Source organism: Lichenostomus cassidix, chromosome 9 (assembly GCF_008360975.1).
Source record: "Lichenostomus cassidix isolate B80296 chromosome 9, HeHo_3.0, whole genome shotgun sequence".
In the NCBI taxonomy this organism is placed as follows: Eukaryota; Metazoa; Chordata; class Aves; order Passeriformes; family Meliphagidae; genus Lichenostomus; species Lichenostomus cassidix.
This window is the reverse complement of record NC_139490.1, coordinates 14740641-14764649: the sequence shown is the minus strand read 5'-3', so window position 1 is coordinate 14764649 and position 24009 is coordinate 14740641. Positions and strand designations below refer to the sequence as shown.

Genomic DNA, 24009 nt, shown 5'->3' with positions numbered 1-24009 from the left:
TAGCAATGATACAACAAAATTTCCCTCAGAGTTGGTAGTATTTTACACTAGAAAATGCATGCTTTAATTGGCACTATGCATAGCACTGTATTACTCAACAGGGAAAATGTATTTGCCCCTCTGAGTTCACAGATAAACTTTCTCATCTGTAACACATATGGAAAGGTAGATTACCTGTAACACTATGGTGAAATTTTAAGTGAAATGTACTTTTGCTTTACATTAGAAGAATAAATTAATCATCTTCATACAGTAGAGTTCGCTGGAAAAAAGGCACATTTTCATCCTTTATGTCAGCACACCATTCACTACTTCAAATCTGTGGGTAGTCATTTTCAAGTAGTCAGACCTAAATTAGGTAACTTCATATTAGCTTAGTAATGGGCTATTGATGAGACACCACACATTCACTGTAAGTGAACACTGCCTTAACTTGTATCAAAGTAGGGTTTCTGCTAAGGGCAAAAGTTTCACAAAGCAGCAGAGCTGGCTTAACAACCTACTGCTGTTTAACAGCATGGCACACTCATGTCTTATTTTCCCCAGACCAGTCCCAAGATGTACAATGTACACATCTGACACACACTTTCTTGTTTTAGTACTCTGCCAGTTTGGTGAGCTGAGCTTGCTTAACAAGGGTCAGATGAGCACAGACACCATCAAGCAGTAGGGCAACAATGCAATAAAATGTGTCTTCCTTTTCTATAAGTGGCATTAGAATTAGCTGAGCCATCTCTTTAAACTGAATTACCTCAGAGAATTGAAGAGAATGCGAAGTTACCCAGTTACTGCCTGGTGAGTGAGCTGCAGAATACATCACACCCTGAGCACCCACAGGAGCTGAGCACATTTTCTCCTGCTGCTCAAGAACATTCTACTTGTCAGGTCTTTCTACGTGTTTCTCCTCCCAAGTCTTTACTTCTCTATCTCTGAGCATCTACCATGGCACAAATGAGCTTCCACCCCCCTCTACTAATTTTAAAGGCTAAAAAAGAAAGCAAAGAAAGTCTCCTCAGATCATGTTCCCTTCCTGCTGTTCAATGCCACTCTGCCCTTAAGAAGCCTTCTTAAGTAATCAACTTCAAGTCAATCTTGCAACTCACATCTTTTGCAAATCCTTTTTGAGCCTTCCCAATACAATAACTTCATGACTATTGATTTCTTCAGACTGAGCTTTCTTCCTTTTGCTCACATTGTCATTATAATTTGGGATAGCCAGCACAGGCTCCAAACTGAAGTTAGTCCTGTGTCTTCAGGAGTTGCAGGAGGCTAAAAGTTGCAAGCATTCACCAGTAAATAGAGCACAACCAGTGTTCAGGAAAATGAGATTAAAGATGCCCTGCGGATGCCTAATGGAGGAAAGCACCAGTCATACTGCCACAGACAGCCAGCAACAGCTTTCAGAGGAATTGGTTTGATGCTCATCTCTCAAAGTTGTTTATTCAGCACTGTTTCTGTAATACATAGAGCAATTCTCACAGACTCATAGAAAGGCTGGGTTGCAAGGGACCTTCAGAGACCATCTAGTCCAACCCCCCCCGCTAGAGCTGGTTCACTGGTTGTTTCCAAGCAGGTTTTGAGTATCTGCAGGAAAGGAGACTCCACAGTCTCTCTGGGCAGCTTGTTCGACTGCTCTGTCACCATCAGGTGAAAAGGAAAGAGGTTTTTCCTCACATTCAGATGGAACTTCCTGTATTCAGTCTGTGTCCTCTGCTGCTTGTCCTGCTGCTGGGCACCACTGAAAAAAGAGTCTGACCCCAATCTCTTGACACCCACCCTTGAAGTATTTGTATGCACTGATAAACTGTGCCTTCTCCAGGCTAAACAGGCACAGATCTCTCAGCCTTTACTCATGAGATGCTTCAGTCCCCTCATGACCTTCACAGCCCTCCACTGGACCTTTTCCAGTAGTCCCTTGTCTTCCTTGAACTGGGAAGATCAGAATTGAACACACCACTCCAGGTGAGGCCTCATCAAGGCAGAGTAGAGCAGCATGATCAACTCCACTGATCTGTAGGCAGTGCTCTTCCTACTGCACCCCAGGATTTTGTTGGCCTTCTTGGCCACAAGGGCTCCCTGCTGGCTGATGCACAGCCTGCTGTCCACCAGGACATCTAGGCCCTTCACAGAGCTGCTCTCCAGCAGCTCAGCCCCTAACCTGCACTGGTGTGTGAGGTTATTCCTCTCCAGGTGCAGGACCCTACACCTGCCTTTGAACTTCATTTGGTTTTTCTGCACCCACCTATGCAGCTTCTCCAGGTTTCACTGAATGGCAGCACGGCCTCTGGTGTATCAGCCACGCCTCCCACTCTTGTGTCATCAAACTTGCTAAGGGTGCACTCTGCCTCCTCATCCAGGTCACTGATAAACCAGTAGAACAGGACTGGACCCAGTGCTGACCTCTGGGAACACTGCTACAGGCCTCCAAATGGACATTTTGTCACTGGTCACAACCCTCTGAACTCCGCCATGCACAGTTCTCAACCCAGTTCACTGTCATTTGTCTCACCCACATTTCCTGAGTTACTCATAAGGATGCCATGGGAGACAGTGTCAAAAGCCTTGCTGAAATCAAGGTACACAACATCCCCTGCTCTCCCCTCATCTACTCAGCCAGCCACTCCCTCACAGAAGACTATCAGACTGGTCAAGCATTACTTCCCCTTAGTGAACCCATGTTGACTACTACTGATAACCTTCTTTTACTTCACATGCTTAGAGATGACATGCAGGATGAGCTCTTCCATCATCTTTCCAGGGATGGAGGTAAGGCTGACCAGCCTGTAATTTCCTGGGTCCTTCTTGCCCTTTTTGAAGTGACACTGGCTTTCCTCAGGCACCTCTGCTGTTCTCCACAACCTTTCAAAAATGATGGAGAATGGCTTAGCAGTAACATCTGCCAACTCCCTCAACACTCATAGGTGCATCCCATCAAGGCCCATGGATTCGTGGGTGTCAAGTTTACCTAAATGATCTCTAATCCAAACCCCCTCAAAGTTCAGGTTTAAGCAGCTCACATTCAGTACCTACAAAAACTTCAGAAGTAAACTTCAGAATTAAAGCAGAAGCACAGGTTTTCTTATGGCAGACATATATTGCTTATGCCCTGACATCATCCTATTTTGCATGCCAAGCACTCATGTTTATGAGTCAGAAGGAAAACACATTCAAACAGGCTAAACCTGAAATAGCACAGCCTAACAAATCAAACTAAAAAATCTTAACAACTTCATATTTAAGTGTGTTTACTCGTCAGCATTTTAAGGAATATTTTCTTGTGCAAAAAGTTCTGAATGCAGCTGTGCTGCAATCACTTATTAAGTCTGAATGTATCACCCAAGTCAACACAAAGTTACTCAAACTTTCACAGTTCATAACCTACAAAGCCCTTCATCTGCAGTTCAGAAAGGCAATGAGGAGTGATTTACGTGTTAAGACTGGAATTTTAGACTTCAGATTGGCTCCTCTAAGAAGCTGCTCTCCTCAGTAATTGAGATAGGGTGAAAAGAGCTGCAGCAGGGGAAGCCAAGACAGCCTCCTGCCACTCTAATATTCCACTATTACCCTCCCTCAGTACCAACCCAGACATCCCCAGCTCTTATTAAAGCCCCACACAATCTGCCACCACAATTAAACACCAAGTATTTCCAAGCCAGCCATCTTACTGCCTCAGTCCCAAGTCCACAACTCCAAGGCTTTAACTACCATCACCCAAGCCAGCACTGTTACCCACAATCCCAAATTAACTAATTCAGAGCTATTTTTTGACTCTTTTCTCCCTCACCTCTGCCAAATCCCTCAAAGCCAGGAGTTACATATCATTTATACTCCGTGTTTACGTTCATGTGGCTTTTCAGTGCATTCACAAATAACCTCCCTAGTCCCCCAAATCTCCAAGTATTAGGAAGAGACTTCCCCAGGAGGGACAGCTATCTCTAAGTTATTCTGCTCTCAGCACTGTCCCAGCCACTCTTGCCAGCTTCTTTGTACTTAAGGGCCACCAGACACTACACAAAGGACAGCAAAGATTTCCCTAATAATGGAAACATAATTAAGCTTGATTTTATATTGTTACATAATCAGTAACATGACCCGATTTGCAACGTTTGAAAAGCCCCTACAACAGATATGGCTTGAAAGGGATGTGAAAATAGTCAAATCACAAGAGCCAAATGAGCAACTTGCTTTCTTCCTCTCTTCCCTCCTGTGAAGAAATATTCAACTACTCAAATAGATGTGGAAAAACTTTTAGTCTAACCTGTTTTTATTATTCCAACATTTTCTCTAGTTGTCACCCAGTGATGTCACTGCACTGTTGCAGACTGCTGTGTAGAGCTTAACATTCTGAAAGTCACCTTGGCTGGATTTAACACCTATTACTTATCCAGGAGGATTGGACAAGAAACTTCAGGGTATTCTTGCTCTCCTCCAGCATGTGAAAAACTTCTGCAAATGTGGCAGCCACGTTTCTCCTCATTCTTCTCTTCAGTAGAGTAAGCCAGACCAGCTGCTCTTATTTTTCCTTCAAAGATCACAGCCTCTAGAAATACTTCTTGTATTCCTTGATCTGCATCACCCAGAAGTGAACAGCACTGCATTTACACAGACATGACTGACCAGATGGAGCTTTGAGAACCTGGTGTAGTGGAAGGTGGCCCTGCCTGTGGCAGGGGTTTTGGAATGAGGTGATCTTTAAGATCCTTTTCAACCCAAACCATTCTATGATTTAATGTTAGCCTGAATAATCTCCCCTCTCATCCCACTTATTATCCAAAGTGGGATAATTATTTCCACCTGTCATTTTTCCTGAAGTTTTTTCAGCTGTTATTTTTGCTTTTTTATCTCCCACTAGCTCTGCAGGCCCTATTTCAGACTTCTCTAACAGCCTACCAAGTTTAAGCTTTTAGTTTCTACACAGGAGTACTATGACTTCTAAGGGCTTGTTTCCAGGTAGAAGGGTGGACAGCTCAATTTCATCTAGATCACTCTCTGCCTTCCAGCTTTGGAAAGCTTCAGGGTGTTAATATTTGAGTGAGACATCACTTTCTTCTGCTCCCTTAACCTTTAAGGCTATTGGTCTGCTACAGAAAATAAATTTGAACCTACCCATTCTTTCTCAAAAACCTACCCTGGTGGTTTATTTTCTTCATACTTTCATGACATTTCCCAGCATTATGCAAAAATGTGTATTTTGTTACAATACTTCAGATTTCTCCAAATAGTTTGAAACTGTATGTCACATAATTTTTTTTTTTTTTTAAAGGCTAAGCTAACAATAGTTATTGATTCCAAGATCACTTCAACCTGTTGTCAAAGAGTACTATTTGAAAGACAGAGGCTGTTTGAAAATATCATAGTTTAAGACTTCTGTTCTAGGCTGAGCTCTTACAGTGGTATTTGGTGATCAATTATATTTACTGGAATAAGTTTTGCTGTAATCTGTGGTAAAATAAAGAGGTATTACACATTTTAGACTTCCTTGTATCACCTGTTAGTACTTTTCTCCTCCCTCAAATTGAAATGCCATCTACAAAAAGTACCTTGATTCTCTATTGCAGGTAGGAACATCTCTTACCATGCTTTGTGCCCCTTAGCAGTGACGTTTTATACACACACGCATAACTCCCTACCAAGTTGGTTTTGTCACATACACTTGGATGTCTTATCTTTTGACAAAACACCTTCAGCTCTTTAACTTGACATGAAAGTCAAGTTAAAGTATCTTTCTCAGTACAGTACAGTGACAGTTTAGGCTCACATTCTCAATACTGTTTTTCAACATACTCAACAAACACGCACCCCCTTACACTGTGCTATCCCACTCTTCCTCTTCTTACTCCTTGATGAAGTTTTGTAACTTATGACATTAATTACTCTCTGCCTTCATCTTCTTGTTTGATGTAAATTCTTTCTCCTCCCTGTTTTTCTTCATTGCCTATAGCCCGACTTAGCTCAGAACTTGATGGTCATTCCCACTGCTACCTGTCACTTCCCCCTCCTTCCACGCTGTGCAAATTCAGAGTTTTGATTCTGGAATTCATCACCTGGTAGCCTTGAATCACGGAGCAGATAGAAAAAAACCTTTGCTGTAAAGCAAATAACTCCTCTCTCCTTCTCAAATGCCATTCTTCATCTGTTAGGTTAGGTCATTCCAGAATCAATACTCCAGTCATGCATGTTATCCAAAACACCCCTGTTAAATTTAATTGACCTATGTTGATTATACAGGAAGACATCCAGTTGCTTTTGATTATTTTGCCTATTAGTATTAGCTATGGATGTGTCCCAGCTGGGACAAGCTACTTGTGATCATGCCTAAGTAAAGAACAACAGCAAGCAAGCTTAGAAATCCAACCTCTTACATCAAGGTATAGAGAATACATGCAGCATATAAATCATTCAGTACACAAAGTCAGCATAACACATCTGAAAAGAAGAATTGTTCAACACAACAGAGCTACAAGCATATCTGCACACCAGCAAGCAGGTGCTCTGCTTGGAAACAGCCTATATTTCTTAGTGACCATGTCCTAGAACAGTACCTGCGGTTCAAACTCAGCACCAGACACAAGTCATACTCTGTAAGAACAACTTAAAAGATAAAGTGACTAATATCCCCAGCACTACGTACACTAGGTTTACAAGATTACTGTTCTTAAACATCACAGATTTTCACAACAAGGAAAAATCAGGAAAGTACGTTTGAAAGAAGAAACCACATATGATCTGTTTGTTTTCCAGCATTTATCATTCTCACTTCAGAACAGAAGACTTAAGAAAATGGGGGGCTGTGAGGGGGGGATGGAATCTGACAAAAGGAATATAATCAAGAGTGTTTTATAACATATGTCCCCATCACAACATCCAATTATTTTGCATGTATTTTATTTTTAAAATTGATTTGCAAGACACAGAAGCAACTTAAATTTACAGAACACTGACTAAACTTAAAAGGTCTGCTTTAGCTTTAAGTAGTTTCAGTCATAGCTTTACTTAACTCAGCAGAACATACTAAAAGTTAATTTTTCTAGGAAGAGCCCAAGCAGCTTGAAAAAACAGAAGTATTTGTTTAGAAGACTTGATTTTAAAACATATGTGTTTATTCTTCCACAAAAGAGCGACTTACTTGCTAGCTTAGCCTGTAGTCCTGAAGGTCCAGGTTTTGATGTCTCCGACTTGGAAGAGCCTGGTAGAGACAGTTTTGTTTTAGGGAGACTGACTTTTGGGCTGAATCGAGCAGCCCAGTCAAACTTTGAAGAGCCACCTGTTTTACTCGGTTCTTTGTCCCTGCTACTCCTTCTTGGACTGGGGCTGGATGCAGAACGGGAACGTCTAGCCTTACTCTGGTCCTTTCCCTGTTTCACTCTGGCACCCTGAGGAACAGTAGAAGAAGCAGAGGCAACAGCAGAAGAGGAAGAGGAGGTGGAAGCTGAAGAAGAAGAATCGGTGATGGTGCTACACCCAGCTTTGGCTGAGGTCACCGATTTTGAAGCCAGCTTGGAGACTTTTGCTGACTTTTCTTCAGTGCCAGTTGATTCAACTGATGACCCACTCTTTATACAAGACAGATTCTCTGTCCTTTTCCTTTTCTGACTTCGGGAGCTACCAGCAGCTCCACCCTTTCTGGTGTGAGCCTTGCTTGTTGATGGCAATTGTGTAGACTTGGGCTGCTCTTGGTCTGAGTGTCTTCTCTTAGATTTAGTATGTGGCTTGTTAGTTTCCAAGGAAGTTTCAGTGTGTTGAAGTGCTTTGGGTTTTTTAGCAGAGCTAGGAGAATTGGTCCTCCTGTAATCTGGACTAGCACTGCGTTTAACTCCTCGAGAATTGTCTTTCTTAGGCACTTGCCCCGTTTTTTGCTTTTCTGAAGTATTGACTCTCTCTGGATCTTCTTGTTGTGGTATTAAAACAGCAGATGAACTACAGCCTCTGTAGAAGTAAGCAGGAACAGCATTAGCATTGAACTCAAGAAGCCTCACAGTAGTAAGAGTTTTGCATGGTAAATATCATTCTTTAATAATAAAGGAAACTGCATGTAAGAAACACTGTTAAGTTTACATTGAAGCAAACAAACAAAAAGCCCCACATGCTTGTATGAGAACAGTCATATTGCACGTATTTGCTAGCATAAAAATTAAGCAGATTTCAAAATAAAAGCACAATGCACTGCCTTTTTAAAAAGGACGTTATAACTTGAACAGATTTTACTTTTTTTATATACATATTTCAAACTGATTAAACACAAACAAAAAAAAAAAAATCAAGCCATGAAGCTATTAACTGAATGTTTGAGAATGTAAGTTCCACAAGAGAGTAAGGAGTGTTTAGTAATGCATAACTAGTCATAACTGGATTCTAGTTCAAGAAAGGCTCTTAATGATAGTTTCTCATCAATCTTTAATTTGATGTAGTGAATCACACACAAAAATGGCAAAATTCTCTTCTACATGCCAGAAAAACTGTTCCAAGAGTGTATATTGTGGAAGCATATGAGGAGCACACAAGCAATACCAAGATGATTACCCTGAGCACAGGCCTGCTTTAGATTACTGCATGTTTCAATTCATACTGGACATTGCTCTAAGCTCCTTAGGCAGTCTTCCCCCAACATGAAGCAGAAGAAGGGGAGAAAGACCTTGCAAGTATTCCAGGACTAGTTATGCAGAAATCATTTCCTCCCCATCACTGATGGAATGCTCTTAGTTGGTGAATTAGAAAAAAAAAAAAACTAACATTTTGAAACACTGAAATATATCCAGTGAATGCAATACCTAGATTAGTTAAATATCTATTAGTCGTAAGTTTTATAGGAACTCTGCATAACTCAGTAATTATACACAGTTCTGAAGTGCAGATAACACTGGTTAACATATGAATATGAAGCACAATTACCTTTTAGAAAAGTGTCCCTTGGACTGCTCAGAAGTAGTATTAGACTGCACTTTGGGTGTCTTTGAAATAGATTTTCTACTCTCAGGAGGGCTATGTGCCTTATGTTTTGCCTGCCCTAAATGTGACCTGTCAGCAGAAAGTCAAAACAGAAAGCTATCAGGATTCCAAGATACAGATACAGACCTGCAGGTGGAATATTGTTTATTTTTGGACCATTTACAAATATTAATTTACAGCTACAAACCTTTCCATACCAGCTCCTAATATTAAAGCAGCATTTCGAAAGAATCATCTGATGCAGTTACAAACCACTACCAGTGTAACTGTTTTGCAAAGCACACAATTATTTAATCATTTTAAAATGAATAAAACATCTCACACCCGAGTTTTGCAGATAAATTCAGATCTTTTTGGTGTGCAAGATTACTGGATTATTCACTTAAGCATTAAGCTAGCACACTAAAGCACAAGACTAGAGCACCTGTCAAAGGCCTCTTCTCAAAAATAGATACATACTCATCTACCTCAAGATTCCATGCATAAAGTCCTAATACAGTTATGAGTATTTACATCTTTGCTCTTCAGTTTAAAAAAACAACAAGTGCTCAGAATGGGAATGCAGCCAGCTCCACTTGGTAGGAAAGCTCAACCCTACCAGTTACTTTCTGGCTGCAGAACTACCAGTTCAAAGGACTGAGAGCTGTTTGGTAACAGCTGAAGAAGAGTAATGAAGAAATGCATGCCACCAATGAAGGCAGTCAAATGAGACAGGAAACTTGTGATGTCAGAGACAGGAACGAGTTTCACATAGATAAGCTGTAAGAGGTCTTCTAAGCAGCTTTCAGCTGCATGCAAAAAATGGTTTATTGTAGGAACTCTGACTGAAGGACAAAGATAATACTATACACCATAGATAAAATTTAAGACTTAAGTTGCATCTTCATATATTCCATATTTACTTTGAAACCCACTCAATTACCATCTGCAAGACTCAGGAGAGAGTGCTCATCAGCATTTAAAACAGGACAGTATAAATAATTGCTAAGGCAACAGACATCTCACTTGCACTTCCCTGGATAAAATGCACTTTTGACTTCAGCTGTCACCAGGAAAACCCTACTGCACATCCACCTATACAGAAGCACCAAGAACCACTAACCTTTGAAACACTAGAGTGGTTTAACGTTTTAATGCTGAAAGAAGCAATGTTTCAAAGTTAAAGAACTGCTGATTACATGTTCATATGCTATTAACCCAGGCCTAGCTAGCCTTCGAGTTGAGCTCTGCAAATATCCTCAAAAGCTATGGGGGACAGCAAGGAACATGGACTTCCAATGTAAGTGTCCTCACTCCAACCTGTAACCCCAAACACCACAAAGTTTAGGCCAACAGACTAAGTGGAAGTGGTAAGAGCTCCATAAGCTTTAAAATAGTTTCTTCCAATCAAATGCCAGAAGTCTAGTAGCAAAGGCAGAGCTAAGTACACTTCTGACCAGAAAGTTTCACAACCCTCTTCAGGATTTCAACACAAACTTGACTCTCAGTAGAAAACAAGTACCAAGTCTAACCATCCCGATGATAACCACATGCTAATTTGCTTAGAGTCCAAATGGTAAAACTTCAGGAATAGGACTGTTATTCTTGGTAACTTTCCTCCTTCTGCTTTCTTCTGAATTATTCCTATTTAGTCAGTTTTTCAGATGAATGCACATAGTACATATTCAACACTTTCCATGGCCCATCTTTCTAAGAGCATGACAGTCTGAAAAGATTAAATTAACAGCACCTTCTCCATACTCCAGTAAATAATTTTTATTTACCATACCATAAGAAACCTTGTTTACTATCAAAAGCAAGTGAAGTAAAACAGATCTTTAGGTCATAACAGCAAACTCCATCAAGGTAAACTTGAGAACGTTCCACCTAATCCTGAGTGTTTGGATTTTCCTTTTCCCAACACAAGATTAAGGCGTGAAATTTAATTTTCCCCGTGAAATGTTTTTATTATGGGAGTAACAGATGTTATTACATAATTTACACTTGGCAGGAATCTTGGGGTTTATGTAAGCTAAACTAATCAGGGGGTCATTTATTCTGAAGTATATTTTAAAAGGTTACTTTCCCGTAAAGATTTTTGTTTTGTTTTAGATATTCACAAAACACAATAATTTAAGAACTTTTCAACTGAAATACTGCTAAAGCAATACATGCAAAATATGCACTGAAGAGGTTCCACTTGTTTCAGGCTCCTCCCCTTACACATTTATAACCTTCAGATTCTTACAAGTTTTACAAATACACTTTCATACCAATGTCCAATTTGTGTGGACTATTAAAGGTACAGCCATAACCTAGGGATCATGAATACTATTTGCATTTGCTTTGCTTTCTTTATCCATCAAACTATTGGTACAAACAACCTTCTGAGCAGAAAGGTTGCTCCAGAAACATTGCTCTAGAAACGTAACAAACGGGGAGTCACAATTGAGGAGAATTTTTTTTTAAATTTTATTTGGAAACAGCTACTGTGCTCTCACTTCTGACTCCTAGTTTAATCATTCACCTTGCACGTATTGCAAAGAGAAGGTCCACAAGACAACAGCAACTGTGCATGCTGTAGCATGCCAGTCAACAGGAACATGACATGAACTCTCCTTCTCTAAAGTTTATACAAGAGCAAGAAGACTGAGAATTTGATTGCAGGATTAACTTTACTATACACCAACTAACAAGTATCACTGTGCCCATTTATACTGAAGTTGTGGCTGTTTACTAAAGGTCTCCTTAAAAAAGTTAATTCACATACAAAGGTAGTTAGAATAGTCTGTCGCGCTCAGAATGAGCAATGCTTGGAGAACAATCCAGTGCTGTAAAAGATACACAGGCAACTAGAAGGCTGATTTTTTTTAAAGGTTTAAGTTATGTGTACTTTTGCCCACATTCCAAGGCTTTTCTTTTGTAACTTACCGTTACAAGTTCTTCAGTTTTTTCCATTAATGTATCATTCATTAAGAATTTTTATTTAAACCAACACTCCAGCAACAAGTGTTTTGAGAGACTGAGTTCCTTATTAATGACAAAAAATGATAAGCTAAGTATTTATGAGCTTGTGTTTGTCCATTTCCACTCTCTGGGGCAGCTCCAGAAAGCCTGTGCTCTTGCTGCACCTTCAAGTTGTGTTTTGCAGGAGTTTTTTGTTTTCCTTCCCTGCCTCCCCAAACTAAAAGACAGTTTCATAAACAACTCCGAGGTTGCATTCAACTGGACAAAGCTGTCTGCTGCTGCACATTTTAATTCACAGGCAGACACTCAAGTTTAGAGTAACACACATACAGACGTTGACAAGCTAACCACCATGTAGTTTGCTGTGTTATATAAACAATATGGTGGAAAATGCCAGCCCTAAGCAAAACCATAATAAAGAACCAACTAGAACCTGTTCTCAGAGAGTTACTCTGTGTGCATTAAAAAAAAAAAACAAAAAAACCAGCTTTTGAAGTTAGTTAATAAACAGTGTTTAATCTAAGTTATATTCCTCAGCAGCTGAGAGTGAGCTATTAAACGCTTCCAAAGTCTTCTAAAATCATCTTTTCACTTCTATCAAAACTGAGATTAAGAAAAAAGCAATAGCACAAATTAAAACAGTGGAAAAACACTTACTTTCTCTCCTCAGAAATATCCCACCTGTCTTCCCGACTAACTCAAACATTATACTTAGCTTTTCACAGGTCTCAGGTAAGTTCATATCAGTTAACATATCACCAAGACTGGTCCAAAACCAAATCCTTAGAACAAAAGCATTATAACTGACAAAAGCACTCTATCCACTTATACCAAAGTCCTACATGCAGCCAACAAGGATCTCATTTGTCATTTAGCCTTCAATTCCAAATACACAGGAACATGTACATATGTTATTCCAAAACATTAAAATTTGTTTATAAACTATCCTACTTTCGTATACAACTTAACAGCATAGCAGCCATTTACGTCAAAGTAATATCCTACTTATATGCTGCTACTCCTAAAGATTCCATAAGACTAACAGTACGCTAAAAGATAAACACTACTGCCATTTAATGTCACTAATAAAAAAATCATTTTTGCAGCACTAGTAAAAAGTTCTAGCACATAGGACCACTTCCATTACTCTATACCAACACAGTGAAACATTGCTCACCACTGAAAGGAACAATCAACTGCACTACATGCAGAAAAGATCTTATTGTGTGCCTCACAATACCACTTCCAAATTGCTCCCATTCAAAGTAAATACTATGGCATCACTGGGAACTAAGCCAGGAGGGCACAATTCTTCAATACACATGGTAACAATGTCGATATACAGTTAAGAAAATGACAGTAAGTACCTTCCACCCCCTCCTCCTACCCCTATGAAATGAAAGCTTCATTAACGCATCTGCTTCGGTTTACTGCTGCAAGGGGAAACTTTAGCATCATTACTGCTTCCTTACAAACCTGCAAAGAGTCATCTTTCTGTGGAAAGTGCTCCAAGAGACTTCATACAGGGTTCACGCTGTACAATTATAAAGGTGCCATCATAACAGTAATTCTCAATTAGGAGGTAAACACTAAATACTTTTCAAAATGGTATTGAAAAGTATTTTGTGGTACCTGGTAAAACCTGTAAGAACTATAATACCCACAACAGCTGAAATTCATCCAAAGCATGAAGTTATTTCAACATCAGTGCTGACAACAGAAAGTGAAAAATCACATTAGCTCAACTTCACCAAGGCCAGTTTGCTTACATGCATACATGGGGAGGGAATGACACACCACCACCAGTTTATGTATCTCTTTTCAAATACACATCTCTTTCTTCTTTTAGAGAAAAGCACGCATCATTGCTACAGCACAAACTGGAAATAAACAGCATCTTTCTACACTTCCTTAAGCCCAGTATCATTCTTTGTACTTTTAAACAAATGCGCCTCAAAATCAAACTCTCAAAGCTCCTATCAATTTATTATGCTGAGTGTGAAATTGCTGGTGAAACTCCAGCAGAAAACCATTACAGGCATCCCCTGCTCATTGTGACTACAAGTATTGATGTTACAGGGACATCAAACAAGCCCAGTCTAGAGGAAAATGGGTTTGCATTGTTGCTTCCAGGTTAAGCCAGTCAGTCAATACTTGATATAACAGGAAGAAGATTCTGTGTTTAGAACAGACCAAAGAGAAGTTTGGAATTTCCAAGGTCTTCATGCAAGGGAACAATAGCAGCTCAATAGCAAGTTAAATTGGCAAAGTTTTAACAAAAGACCTTTAAGCTATAAAAGTGTCAAAGATTATGGAAAGACATACATTAGCACTTCAGCTTGGCAGCACTATCATTCTCTCGACTTTCTTTTTTAACACCTTTTTCAACTAAAGTCTCTTGCATTCACTCCAGTCAGAGCATAAAAGAGACTGAGATAACTCTAAGGCTATTACATGGCCATCTGGCCATACCACTTGCTTACCTTGGATTATTGGCCTTAACATCCAAGTCTGAAATTATGAGTGACAAACTCCATAAACTCGCCAAGCTTTCGTCACTTAATTTGTATTTTGAAAATGCATGCACCTCAGCCACAAGAAAGCTTTAAGAAAAAAAGCTGTTGCATTTCCAGCACTGAGAAAGCTATTTATACAAAGCAGAAACGCAATCAAGTACACAAGTTCAGACAGTATCGAAACCTGTCCTTGCTCGAAGAGTTATGATTGCATATCTATGACCAAAGTGAAGTAACTTCCAACACTTCAGAAGGTGTGGCCCTTAAGTCTGCTTACAAACTTTGTGGCTAATTTTAGGCATGAAGCAACAGCCCTCTACAGAGTCACATTACTGCTTAATTCCCTCTAGTTTTTTTATTTGAGGGGGGGAGGGCAGATGTTAAGAATTTTTAATCTTTGTATATTGGTTTGTTGTTTATTGGGATTTTCTTTTATGAAACATTTGGATCTAAAAGTGGCTGAATAAAATCTCACACTGTCTGCACAACAACATCAATAAGCAGTATGGATCAAGAGAAGAAAATCTGTAAAGCAAGACAGCTGCCATTAAGGATCCATGTCCACCATCTCTGCATTTCAATGATTTCTACTTCAAAGCAGGCCAGATTACAACTACAAGTGCCCAGCATACATGTACTGCTCTCATAGAGCACAACTTGCAGTTCAGTTTCATCCAAAAGATTCCAGTTCTAGTGCTCCAAGACCATTCCACACTAGCCAAGACACAGCAGGTGAGGATGGCTGATTTACTTCAAAAGAACATTCCCAGCTCCAACTAAAATACTAACATAGATACATCCCAAGTTCACAGTTATTTGCACAATATGAGCATATTATTGAAACTAGTCTTTCCACAGTTTATTCTACTTTAAGTGCTTTTACAGCTGAAACTGAAGAGTTTCATTTTACTGATGACAAATGCAAGAAAGACTGAAAATAAATTGTCTTGGGCATCCCAAAGAAACCCTTAATGTAAGAAAAGGTATGCTGTTTTTTGTTCAGTATTTGGGGTTTATTTTTTAATATAGCAGCCAAAGCAGTGTTTATCACTGGAGTGCAGCAAGGCATAAAAAGACACATCAAGCTGTGAACTCTAGACTCTCCTGTACACTGCTCGGCAGCAGAAGTGAAACATACTATCCCACTGCACGCCAGATACATGGAAGGGTGAGGCCTGTCAGGTTGGCATCCAAAGACAGCTACCAGCTAAAAACTGGTATCTGAGAACCTGTCTCCTTCCACATCATCTGCTAATTTTGTAAGGATCTGACAGACCTATCTTACATTGGTCCTTGTACAATAGCCGTATCTGCCCACCACCTTACTAAAAAGGAGATGCCGATGACAGCAAAAGAGGATGAATTCATTTTAAATTTTATATTAACCAGCATATTTTAACTAGGCCTCTTTTTGTAGGCTTTGCCAGCTCAAAATGCTTGTTCAGATATTCAAAGGCAGGGGAGGTCCTATTCTAAAGAGATCCAGATTCAAAGAAGACTGAAAGCTTTTTCCATCCTCTTTACTTAAATCAAGGAGCTCTGGTTCTGGTTAAGGTCTAACACAGTTTAAGAGTGCAATACACTCTTGCTCATGGAAGTCTGGTACAGATTTGGTGAGGGGTGGAAGATGTCCAGTCATTTAAGGAAAGTCAGTCTTCAGTCATTGCATGACAGCAAAACAGATCACAATGCACCAAAACAATGGATGAGTGACTTTCTTAAAAGAAAACAGTGCTACCCTTAAAAATTCTTCAGTTTGTCAGACACTCACTGTGGAGCATCTCCCTGGCACTCTGCTGTAAAATCTGAACAGGAGATATCTGAAGAAGAATGCTCCATCTCATCTCCAAATAACTTGCCTCCAACTCTTTATTCTAGGGAGAGGTTTATTCACCCCAGGTGAAGTTCAGTGTAAGGGAAGGAGCTGGTAGGGCAGTATCTAACTTGAACATCCACTGAGATACAGAGACAACACAAAATGGACAGAAGTGAATGAAGGGCTCACTATGCCTCCATTAAAAGAAATAGCTTACAAAATAATCAGCTACATAAGGCAGCAACTTCCCTCTCCTTATGCCACATTAGTCCAGGAGAGAATCCGTGTGTTTATCATCTGCTCTTCCATTTGTACAGTAGACTAGTTTAGAGAAAGTGAAGCTGCATTTTTCAAATTGAATTATTATTCTCCCTGAAGTTCCTTAGAAATTGGCCTTCTTCACCCATTCAACAATTGTTCAACTTCCCAGTTAGACGTTATCCTAATAAGAAACACACCTCATCATACAACTTTTCAGCCCAGTTCCTTCATAGCAGAAGACTTTTGTGCCACTGACCTGCAATATTTTAATACTCACCCTAAACAAAATCAAGCCCAAGATACACATATTCAACAACTGCACCAGTAACATATCTGAGGGAGTAGAATATAGAGAGATTTGCCTACCCTCACACTATAACCTTTCTTCATTAGACTGATCTTTTAACAGAATTTTTAAAAAACATTTATATCCATACAGGCTTCACTCATGGCAGTAATAGTACAGTCATCCATAGAAAAGTTTTAAGGACCTTCTTTGTTCCGCACTGCAGAGGCAACCGCTTACAGAACAAATACAATCTGGTCCACTTGCTCACTACATCAGACATATTAAATGATGGCAAACCTTTTTGTCTTGAATTATTCAAAAGCTGCACAGTATTTATAAGCAGTGCAAAAGTAACAGAGTACCAGTTATTCAGTCTTCTTGAAGAGGAATACAAATTTTCCCAGATTCCCAGTAACAGATTCTCCCTGTCATCCCCCTCCCATATTTTTAGTGTCAGGGAAAAAAGAGGGGGAAGGAATTTGTGACTTACAGAAAACAACTTTTTCGCCCTATAGCTCTACTACTGTTACTCTAGCTGAACATGTATGGTAGTGAGTTATCCATGGGTTCATCCCACACAGTAACAGTACAGGTAGCATTTCAAGGGCAAAAAGATTTTATGCAAATTCCAGTGCTTGCATTGCAGGGTGGAAAACTTCATTCTTTGATTAAGTCACACCAATTTCACTGTTATACATTTGAACACACCCATAGATAACAGTCATACCTTCCTCCTACTGCGTCGTCTTGTGGCTGGGCCCCGGCAGTGTTCCTCTGTGAACGTCGCAGTGACCCCCCTGGATTGTTATTAGGCCGGTTGGACATTGGCACCTCTCTCCTGAAGGGACATACCCTTTCTAGACACTATCATTCACTGAAAGACAAGAGAGAAAGAGTCGTAAGACATGTGGCATGAAGACTCACTGCTACACCTCCAGAGGCAAATGTAAAATGCTATTGTTTAAGCAAAACCTAAAGACAGTAACTTTTACACAATTTTTAGTTAAAAGACACACAGACAAGGTTCTTCTCAAAAACATTTAGAACCTTAATACAGAGCAACGAGGTTTTGATATATATAGCGTACAGATGATCTACTGGACTATATTACCTTTAAAGGTCCCTTCCAACCCAAACTACAAGCTCCTAAATGACTTTGTAATGACAAGATTCTTTTCTAGTAGGTTTCTCTAATTGTAAGGAGACAAGACAGATGCAGTTTAGGAAGATCTCTGTTTATCAACATTAAGGAAACACTCAATGCTTGATAGAGAACAACAGTATTCAAGTATTTTAGTTTTCATTGCAGGAGATTACAAAGCCCACTTCAGGAATAACCAGCAGTATTCATAACATAACCACAGTGCTTTCAAAACAGCTTCTTTCTCTATTCTGATTTATGCAACTTTCATTTGCATAAAGCAAGATATATAATCATTCAGGAAAAAAGATCTAGCTTTATAATCAGGACGTTTTGCTCATGAGAGCTAAATTAAAGAGAAAAGGTATTTGAGACAGAAGGTTTAAAGAGTGCACACAATTATTACAAAAAAAAAATCTATGATGGCTTTGTATTACTACTTTTGGAACTGCTTTGTGGCTGCTAGAGGTCTACAGGTATTATTTTGGTAGTTATTTATAGAAGACTACCATAACCCCCAGCCACAGTCCTCCGAATCAGACGTATTTCAAGAACAATCTTCACTTAATTCCTCAGTGAAGAAAGGTGACTTCTGTATCCTGTGCTAAATTGGTATTTCCATGTAGAGCATAGCAACAGGACCACAACCAGCAAATCAGTTTTACTGTTTCTAATTTTGTGGAATCTGGTAAAAAAGGGTATTTGCAGGTGCAAAAAAAGAAGCTGTAAGAAGGAAAGTAACCCAAGTTTAAAAACTCAATAGTGATTATGCTGATTTGGTACCTATTATATCTAGAGCACAGTAAGCAAGAAGTCTGTCACAAAGAAGTTTAAAACACTGCAGCTTCAGATTCAAATTCAAATGTCTCCAATGAAGTAACTCTCAAGATCTGGCATTGTCAGTAAAGACAGTGAATAGCTGAACATAATTGTCTATTCTTCTGAAAAGGGCCTACAGAAGTGAACAAAGGGCACAGGAGGGGAAGGGGGGACAAGAAAGAATCCTAAATGATGCAGTTTTACTGTAGGCCAAAAGAAACCAGGCATATAAACTAGTATTATGCAAACCACTACTCATGTATGATGCTAAAAGGAACATGTATATATCATCCAGACACCTGGGCAGCGCAGGAAATTATTGATCAGGATTCTGCTAACTCAGATTCACTCCTGTAGTAACAGGAGTGTTTACACTGTAGTAATACAACCTAATACTGAAAGGTCACACTTAGCATGCCAGAAATACTTCAAATATTTCCAGGAATTGAATAAGAATACAAGTTAGGCAGAAGAATTGCTCTCCATCCTAATCCCCACATCACAGGAGCCAAAAGCATCTTTTGAAAGTTCATGTTCTTTCTACTATGAGGTCCAACACAGCAGCAAACAGCAAAAACAGAAAGTAGAATTAATTAACAAATCATTTTTACCTTCACTGGTTTTAGCTAGTTGTTTGGGTTTTTTTACCTTATGTTTAGGAACTTGAAAGAATGTAAGTAAAGCACAAAATACACAACCCTATAAAATACAGTTGTTTGATGAACTTCTTCACTAGAAGTCCTGATGACTAAGCTGAGAAGGCTACAAACACTACTCCTCAAAAGGTGAGCTTTCCCTCTTCACAATTGTTTCCTCTTATTCTAACTACTTCAGAGCCAGTATTCCCGCTAACAGAAAAGTTTAAAGCTTTTCAGTAATACGTAACACCATCAATCTACAACTTCTCACACTTTGGAGCTCAAAGATTTACAATGAAATAGAAAAAGCTTGCAACTGCTGGAAATCATGCCAGCTTGCTGGTGTAGCCAGATCAGTCAAGTTGAGGAGATCGTAGGTTATAGCATTCTCTTCAGAACAGCAACGCAATAAACAAAGTCTAGCATTTACCCAGGCTAAAAGCTGACCAAGGGCCCAGCACTACCTAGGGGGTCCAGCTGAAGTCAGTCACAGGCACTGTCAAACGTTGTTGCGCATTCTCTTTTTATTTCCTTATATTCAAACACCAAATGAAAAAAAAAAAAAAAATCAAACCTCTCTACTATCAGAAATGAAGCGCATTTTGTGCTTTTTCTAAAAGAAGGGAGTAGTGTCCCTTCTGCACAAAGGTCAGCTGGCATACTAATGTCAGACTTTCAGTCATACTACAGAAATGGTTGCCACAGAACTATTTTCTCACCTTGTACTGACAAAGATGTGCATTCCAGCAGGTTTCATTCTGCAAGGAGCACAGCACACTTAAGAGCTCTGCTGTGTGAGCCACACACTTTCCCACCTAGGGCTACAACATGGGCTTTGCCACACACCACCACAAGAGTCAGCTGAAGAAAACACTCCACAGGCAATCCTGGCTACTTTCCCTAGGGAAACTTTAGTCTAACAATGATCTGTCTGGGTATGCTGGTTTTGTCTGAGATAGACTTAAGTTTACTCACATTCACTGGTACAGGGCTATGTTTTGGATTTCTGTTGAACACAGCACTGACAACAGAGCCTAGTGTTGATAAGACAGATGTTTTTGTTATTGGTGAGACATGCTTACACAGAGCCAAGGCCTTTTCTGCTTTCTGTACTGTCACACTGGTAAGGAGGCTAGAGGCACATGGGAGGTTGGGAGGAGACCCAATCAGGACCAGGTGACCCAAACTGATCAAAAGGACATTCCAGACTACATTATTTCATGCTCAGTATATGAAGAGGGAAAAAGAAGGACGAGGAAGACATTTGGAGTGATGGATTTAGTCTTCCTAGGTCACCATTACTGTGATGGACCCCTCCTCTCCTGGAGATGGCTGAACATCTGCCTGCCCATGGGAAGCAGTTAATTCTTCGTCTTTCTTGGCTTGCATGCATGGCTTTTGCATTTCCTGTTAGATTGTCTTTATCTCACCCCTCAAATTTTCCAGCTTTTACCCTTCCAATTCTCTTCCCAATCTCACAGGTAGGAGAGTGAGGAAGCAGCTACCTGGTGCTTGATTGCTGGCTGGGGTTAAACCATGAAACACACAGGGTTAGCCAGACACCTAAACTAGTCTGTGCATAGGAGTTACGTAGCACAATGTATTATCATACACACGGTATTCTCAGCTGCGTAGAAGAATGAAATAACAGCTGTTTTATCCTGTAAGGCATCTGTCAAGTCAAGATGATGTCCGGAGTTAGCTTCTATATTGAAACCTCTTGACCCAACTATGTTTCTTACTGTGTACTTGTTGCCATTTGACTGCCAGTTTGCTTTTAAACACTATGCAGCTTCATGATTCAGCTGTGACCTTTAACATCAAAACACTAACTTAAGTCTCACTGCAAGCCACACAATACCATGTGCCCAGTTAGTCCAGTAATGAAGAGATATTTTCACAACTGTGCCTTCCATATCCTGAAAAAACAAGAGAAGAGCCCAGAGGGTCCTAAATCTGAATTGCTCTCATCCAGATTTGACCCTCTGAGTCTCACTCCAAGCACTTGGCAACTTCTTTCCCATCGTCAGACACCTACATTCAAAGGAAATATGCAACTCAGTAGAGATCAGCCAAACACGCCAGTGCAGTCCTGCCAGATTTTAAGACAATTGCCTCAACTACACTGATTTTTCCTCACACCCACAATAACAAAAAGGTACAACCATCCATCAGACCTCCATGCTTCCATGACAGACATTGCTATTTAGAAATTCTTAAGCTCAGGTCCCCTTCTAGCATTAAGCTATCTGCACACAAGCTTTTCTAGCTAATGTTTCATAACTCCATATTCCTTGCTACGATGATGCCAAAGCATGGGCCTGCAGAGGCTCTCATCATAAGTAGATTCTTTAGAATGAAGATGAATTCCAAAAGTCAGCATTTCAAAAAAAACTCCACAATACATCTTCTGAAGCCATGTAACAACACTGGTATCTAGTGTTTACTATGCTGCATAGTATTCTTGTGTTTTAGTAGACACTATTTGATCATTATTTAAAGTCATCTTTATGACTGTACAGAAAGCAACTTGTACTCTCCTGAATATTTCAGGACATGCCTAGCACCTTTGCCTATAATACTCCATTGTAACACCTGTTATCTACTTGGAGTTAAGTACGCTGCTGCAGCACATTTCCTCTCTTGTACTGTAGCCCAAAAAATCCAGTTGCCTTTTTTAATGCTGCTGCAGCCATCCAGCTCCTCAGAACTGCACAGACTTACTGCCCTGAAGTCAGTATTAGGTAAAAGGAGGGAGGGAAGAAGAAAAAGACAGGAGGATGTTTATGTGCCTTGCAAGTTCAGAACATTTTCTTCCAGCAAGTTGCACATCTTGCCAGCCAGAACCCAGAGTTCAGTGTACATATCAGAAAATATTAAGCCTAGGAGTTCAGATTTGTATTCTTTTACTTCAATGTAGACAACAATAATTTACTTCATCAGCTTTTTCTGCAATAAATCTAGTCACCAAAGATAGAAACACCACTCTAAATACATAAGCAGACAACACATTTAAGAGCTGAGATTTTAATTTCAACTAAACTGAAGAAATTACTCCCTGTGGTTTAGTAACTGCTGAATTGTTTCAGATTTACATCATTTTCAACTGATCTCAGCTGCACCTCATTTTTGCTCACTGTTCACGAGGTTCTCCTCATTTACCTGCAAACACACACACCTATCTACTTGCCTTACAAGCAAGCACTTGCAAGTACTCAATTACTACTACTTCAATAGCTGACTTAAATTAAGATGACTCTTTAGTCCAAAGAGCTACTTTAAACTCAGTCTTGTGCAGATGATTTTGACTCAGTACTATCCCTCCCTATATTCTCCAAATTCAAGAGTTATCTACTCATCCCTGTTCTTTTTCCACTAAGATCCTGACCTTCAAGCAGATTTCAAAGCTCCATGCTTGTATTTTCAGTTTAGCCTTCTTGTTATAGAAGTATATCTTCTATAACCTCTTGTGCCTTCTGGTTATAGAAGTAGCTCATGGAAGAATTTTAGGGAGTGGATACAATAACATACTGAAAACTTCCTAGAAAAATTTTCTGCAACATATCCTAAATTCTCATCATCCCTCCCTTTTTCCTGACAGTAAATTCCTATACACAAAGAAAAAATATATTCTCCCATGAGCTGCAAGGTGCTATAAAGCACAGTAAGATGTACACATTTCATCTGCATTCATGCAAATCCTGGGTTATTCAGCTGCATGAAACCACTGAGCCTTAAGAAAATGACAAACTTTTCTTCTTTCAACAAAGAAAGACCAAGTTAACAATTTCCTTATTTACTTCCATTTCTACCTTCTCCCCATGAACAGCCATAAGTTGTCTACATGATTCAAAGATGCCACAGTACACTAAGGCTTCCTTGCTGCACTCCACCTAATGATGTAAAACTCACATGGCGACTTTTATCAGATTCACTTTTTCTGGTACAGAAACCACACAAAATCATCTGATTCACATATTAGGCTGGACTGTATTCTTTTTGTGTTTTCCAATGCTAGAGAAGACCTAGAAAACTACACACACAGAAATGCATGTACAGATACCCTACAGAGCAAATTCAGTACATACACAAAAATCTCCAGGACAAACAGGACTCTACAGCCTTATAATGCTGTAAACATTACCTCACTGCTAAGAAGACAGATAAGGAGGTATCAAGGAAGTTTCTTCTCAAAACACTCATGTACAGCTGTAAAGAAACAGATTTTTACAACTTTGCCACAGAATTTCTACAGAGTTATATAGCTGCAACATTTTTGTCAGCTCCCTTTGAAGACATTAATAAGGTATTGATGGGAAGACAAGTGGAGTTTAACGGCATTCAGAAGCGAACTCTTCGTCACACCTGATGCCTTTTGGACGCAGAGTTCAACTGAAGTACAAGAGTTAAGTCAGAATTACTAAAAAAGCCTTGGCTGGAAAGAATCTCAAGGTGATATGGTCTGACCACCTGCTGAAAGTAGGACTTCACATTACATTAGACACCCCTCATTCTGAGAAGTGACAATTGCCAACCATGATGACAAAATAGACTGAGTCCTGAACAAGAGGTGAATCACAAGAGCTACCCTGAAGAAAGGGGTAAGGGAAAAATCACAAAGTGAGGTATCAAAGCAT

General features: G+C 39.7%; 1 protein-coding gene across 8 annotated transcripts in view; it reads right to left on the bottom strand.

The window, feature by feature from the left end:
- Positions 1 to 24009, bottom strand: part of TRIP12 (thyroid hormone receptor interactor 12) — an 80662-nt gene that overhangs the window by 36282 nt on the left and 20371 nt on the right. For 6 of the 8 annotated variants that reach the window (XM_085069553.1, XM_085069550.1, XM_085069556.1 and 3 more), the window contains exons 2-4: positions 17502 to 17648; positions 8890 to 9015; positions 7127 to 7926 (exon numbers count right to left, since the gene is read on the bottom strand). In XM_085069553.1, the coding sequence (XP_084925679.1) occupies positions 7127 to 7926; positions 8890 to 9015; positions 17502 to 17599 (1024 nt within the window). In that variant the 5' untranslated portion in view covers positions 17600 to 17648. The remainder of the gene's footprint in view (positions 1 to 7126; positions 7927 to 8889; positions 9016 to 17501; positions 17649 to 24009) is intronic. The other 2 variants (XM_085069555.1, XM_085069557.1) reach the window with 2 other exon arrangements.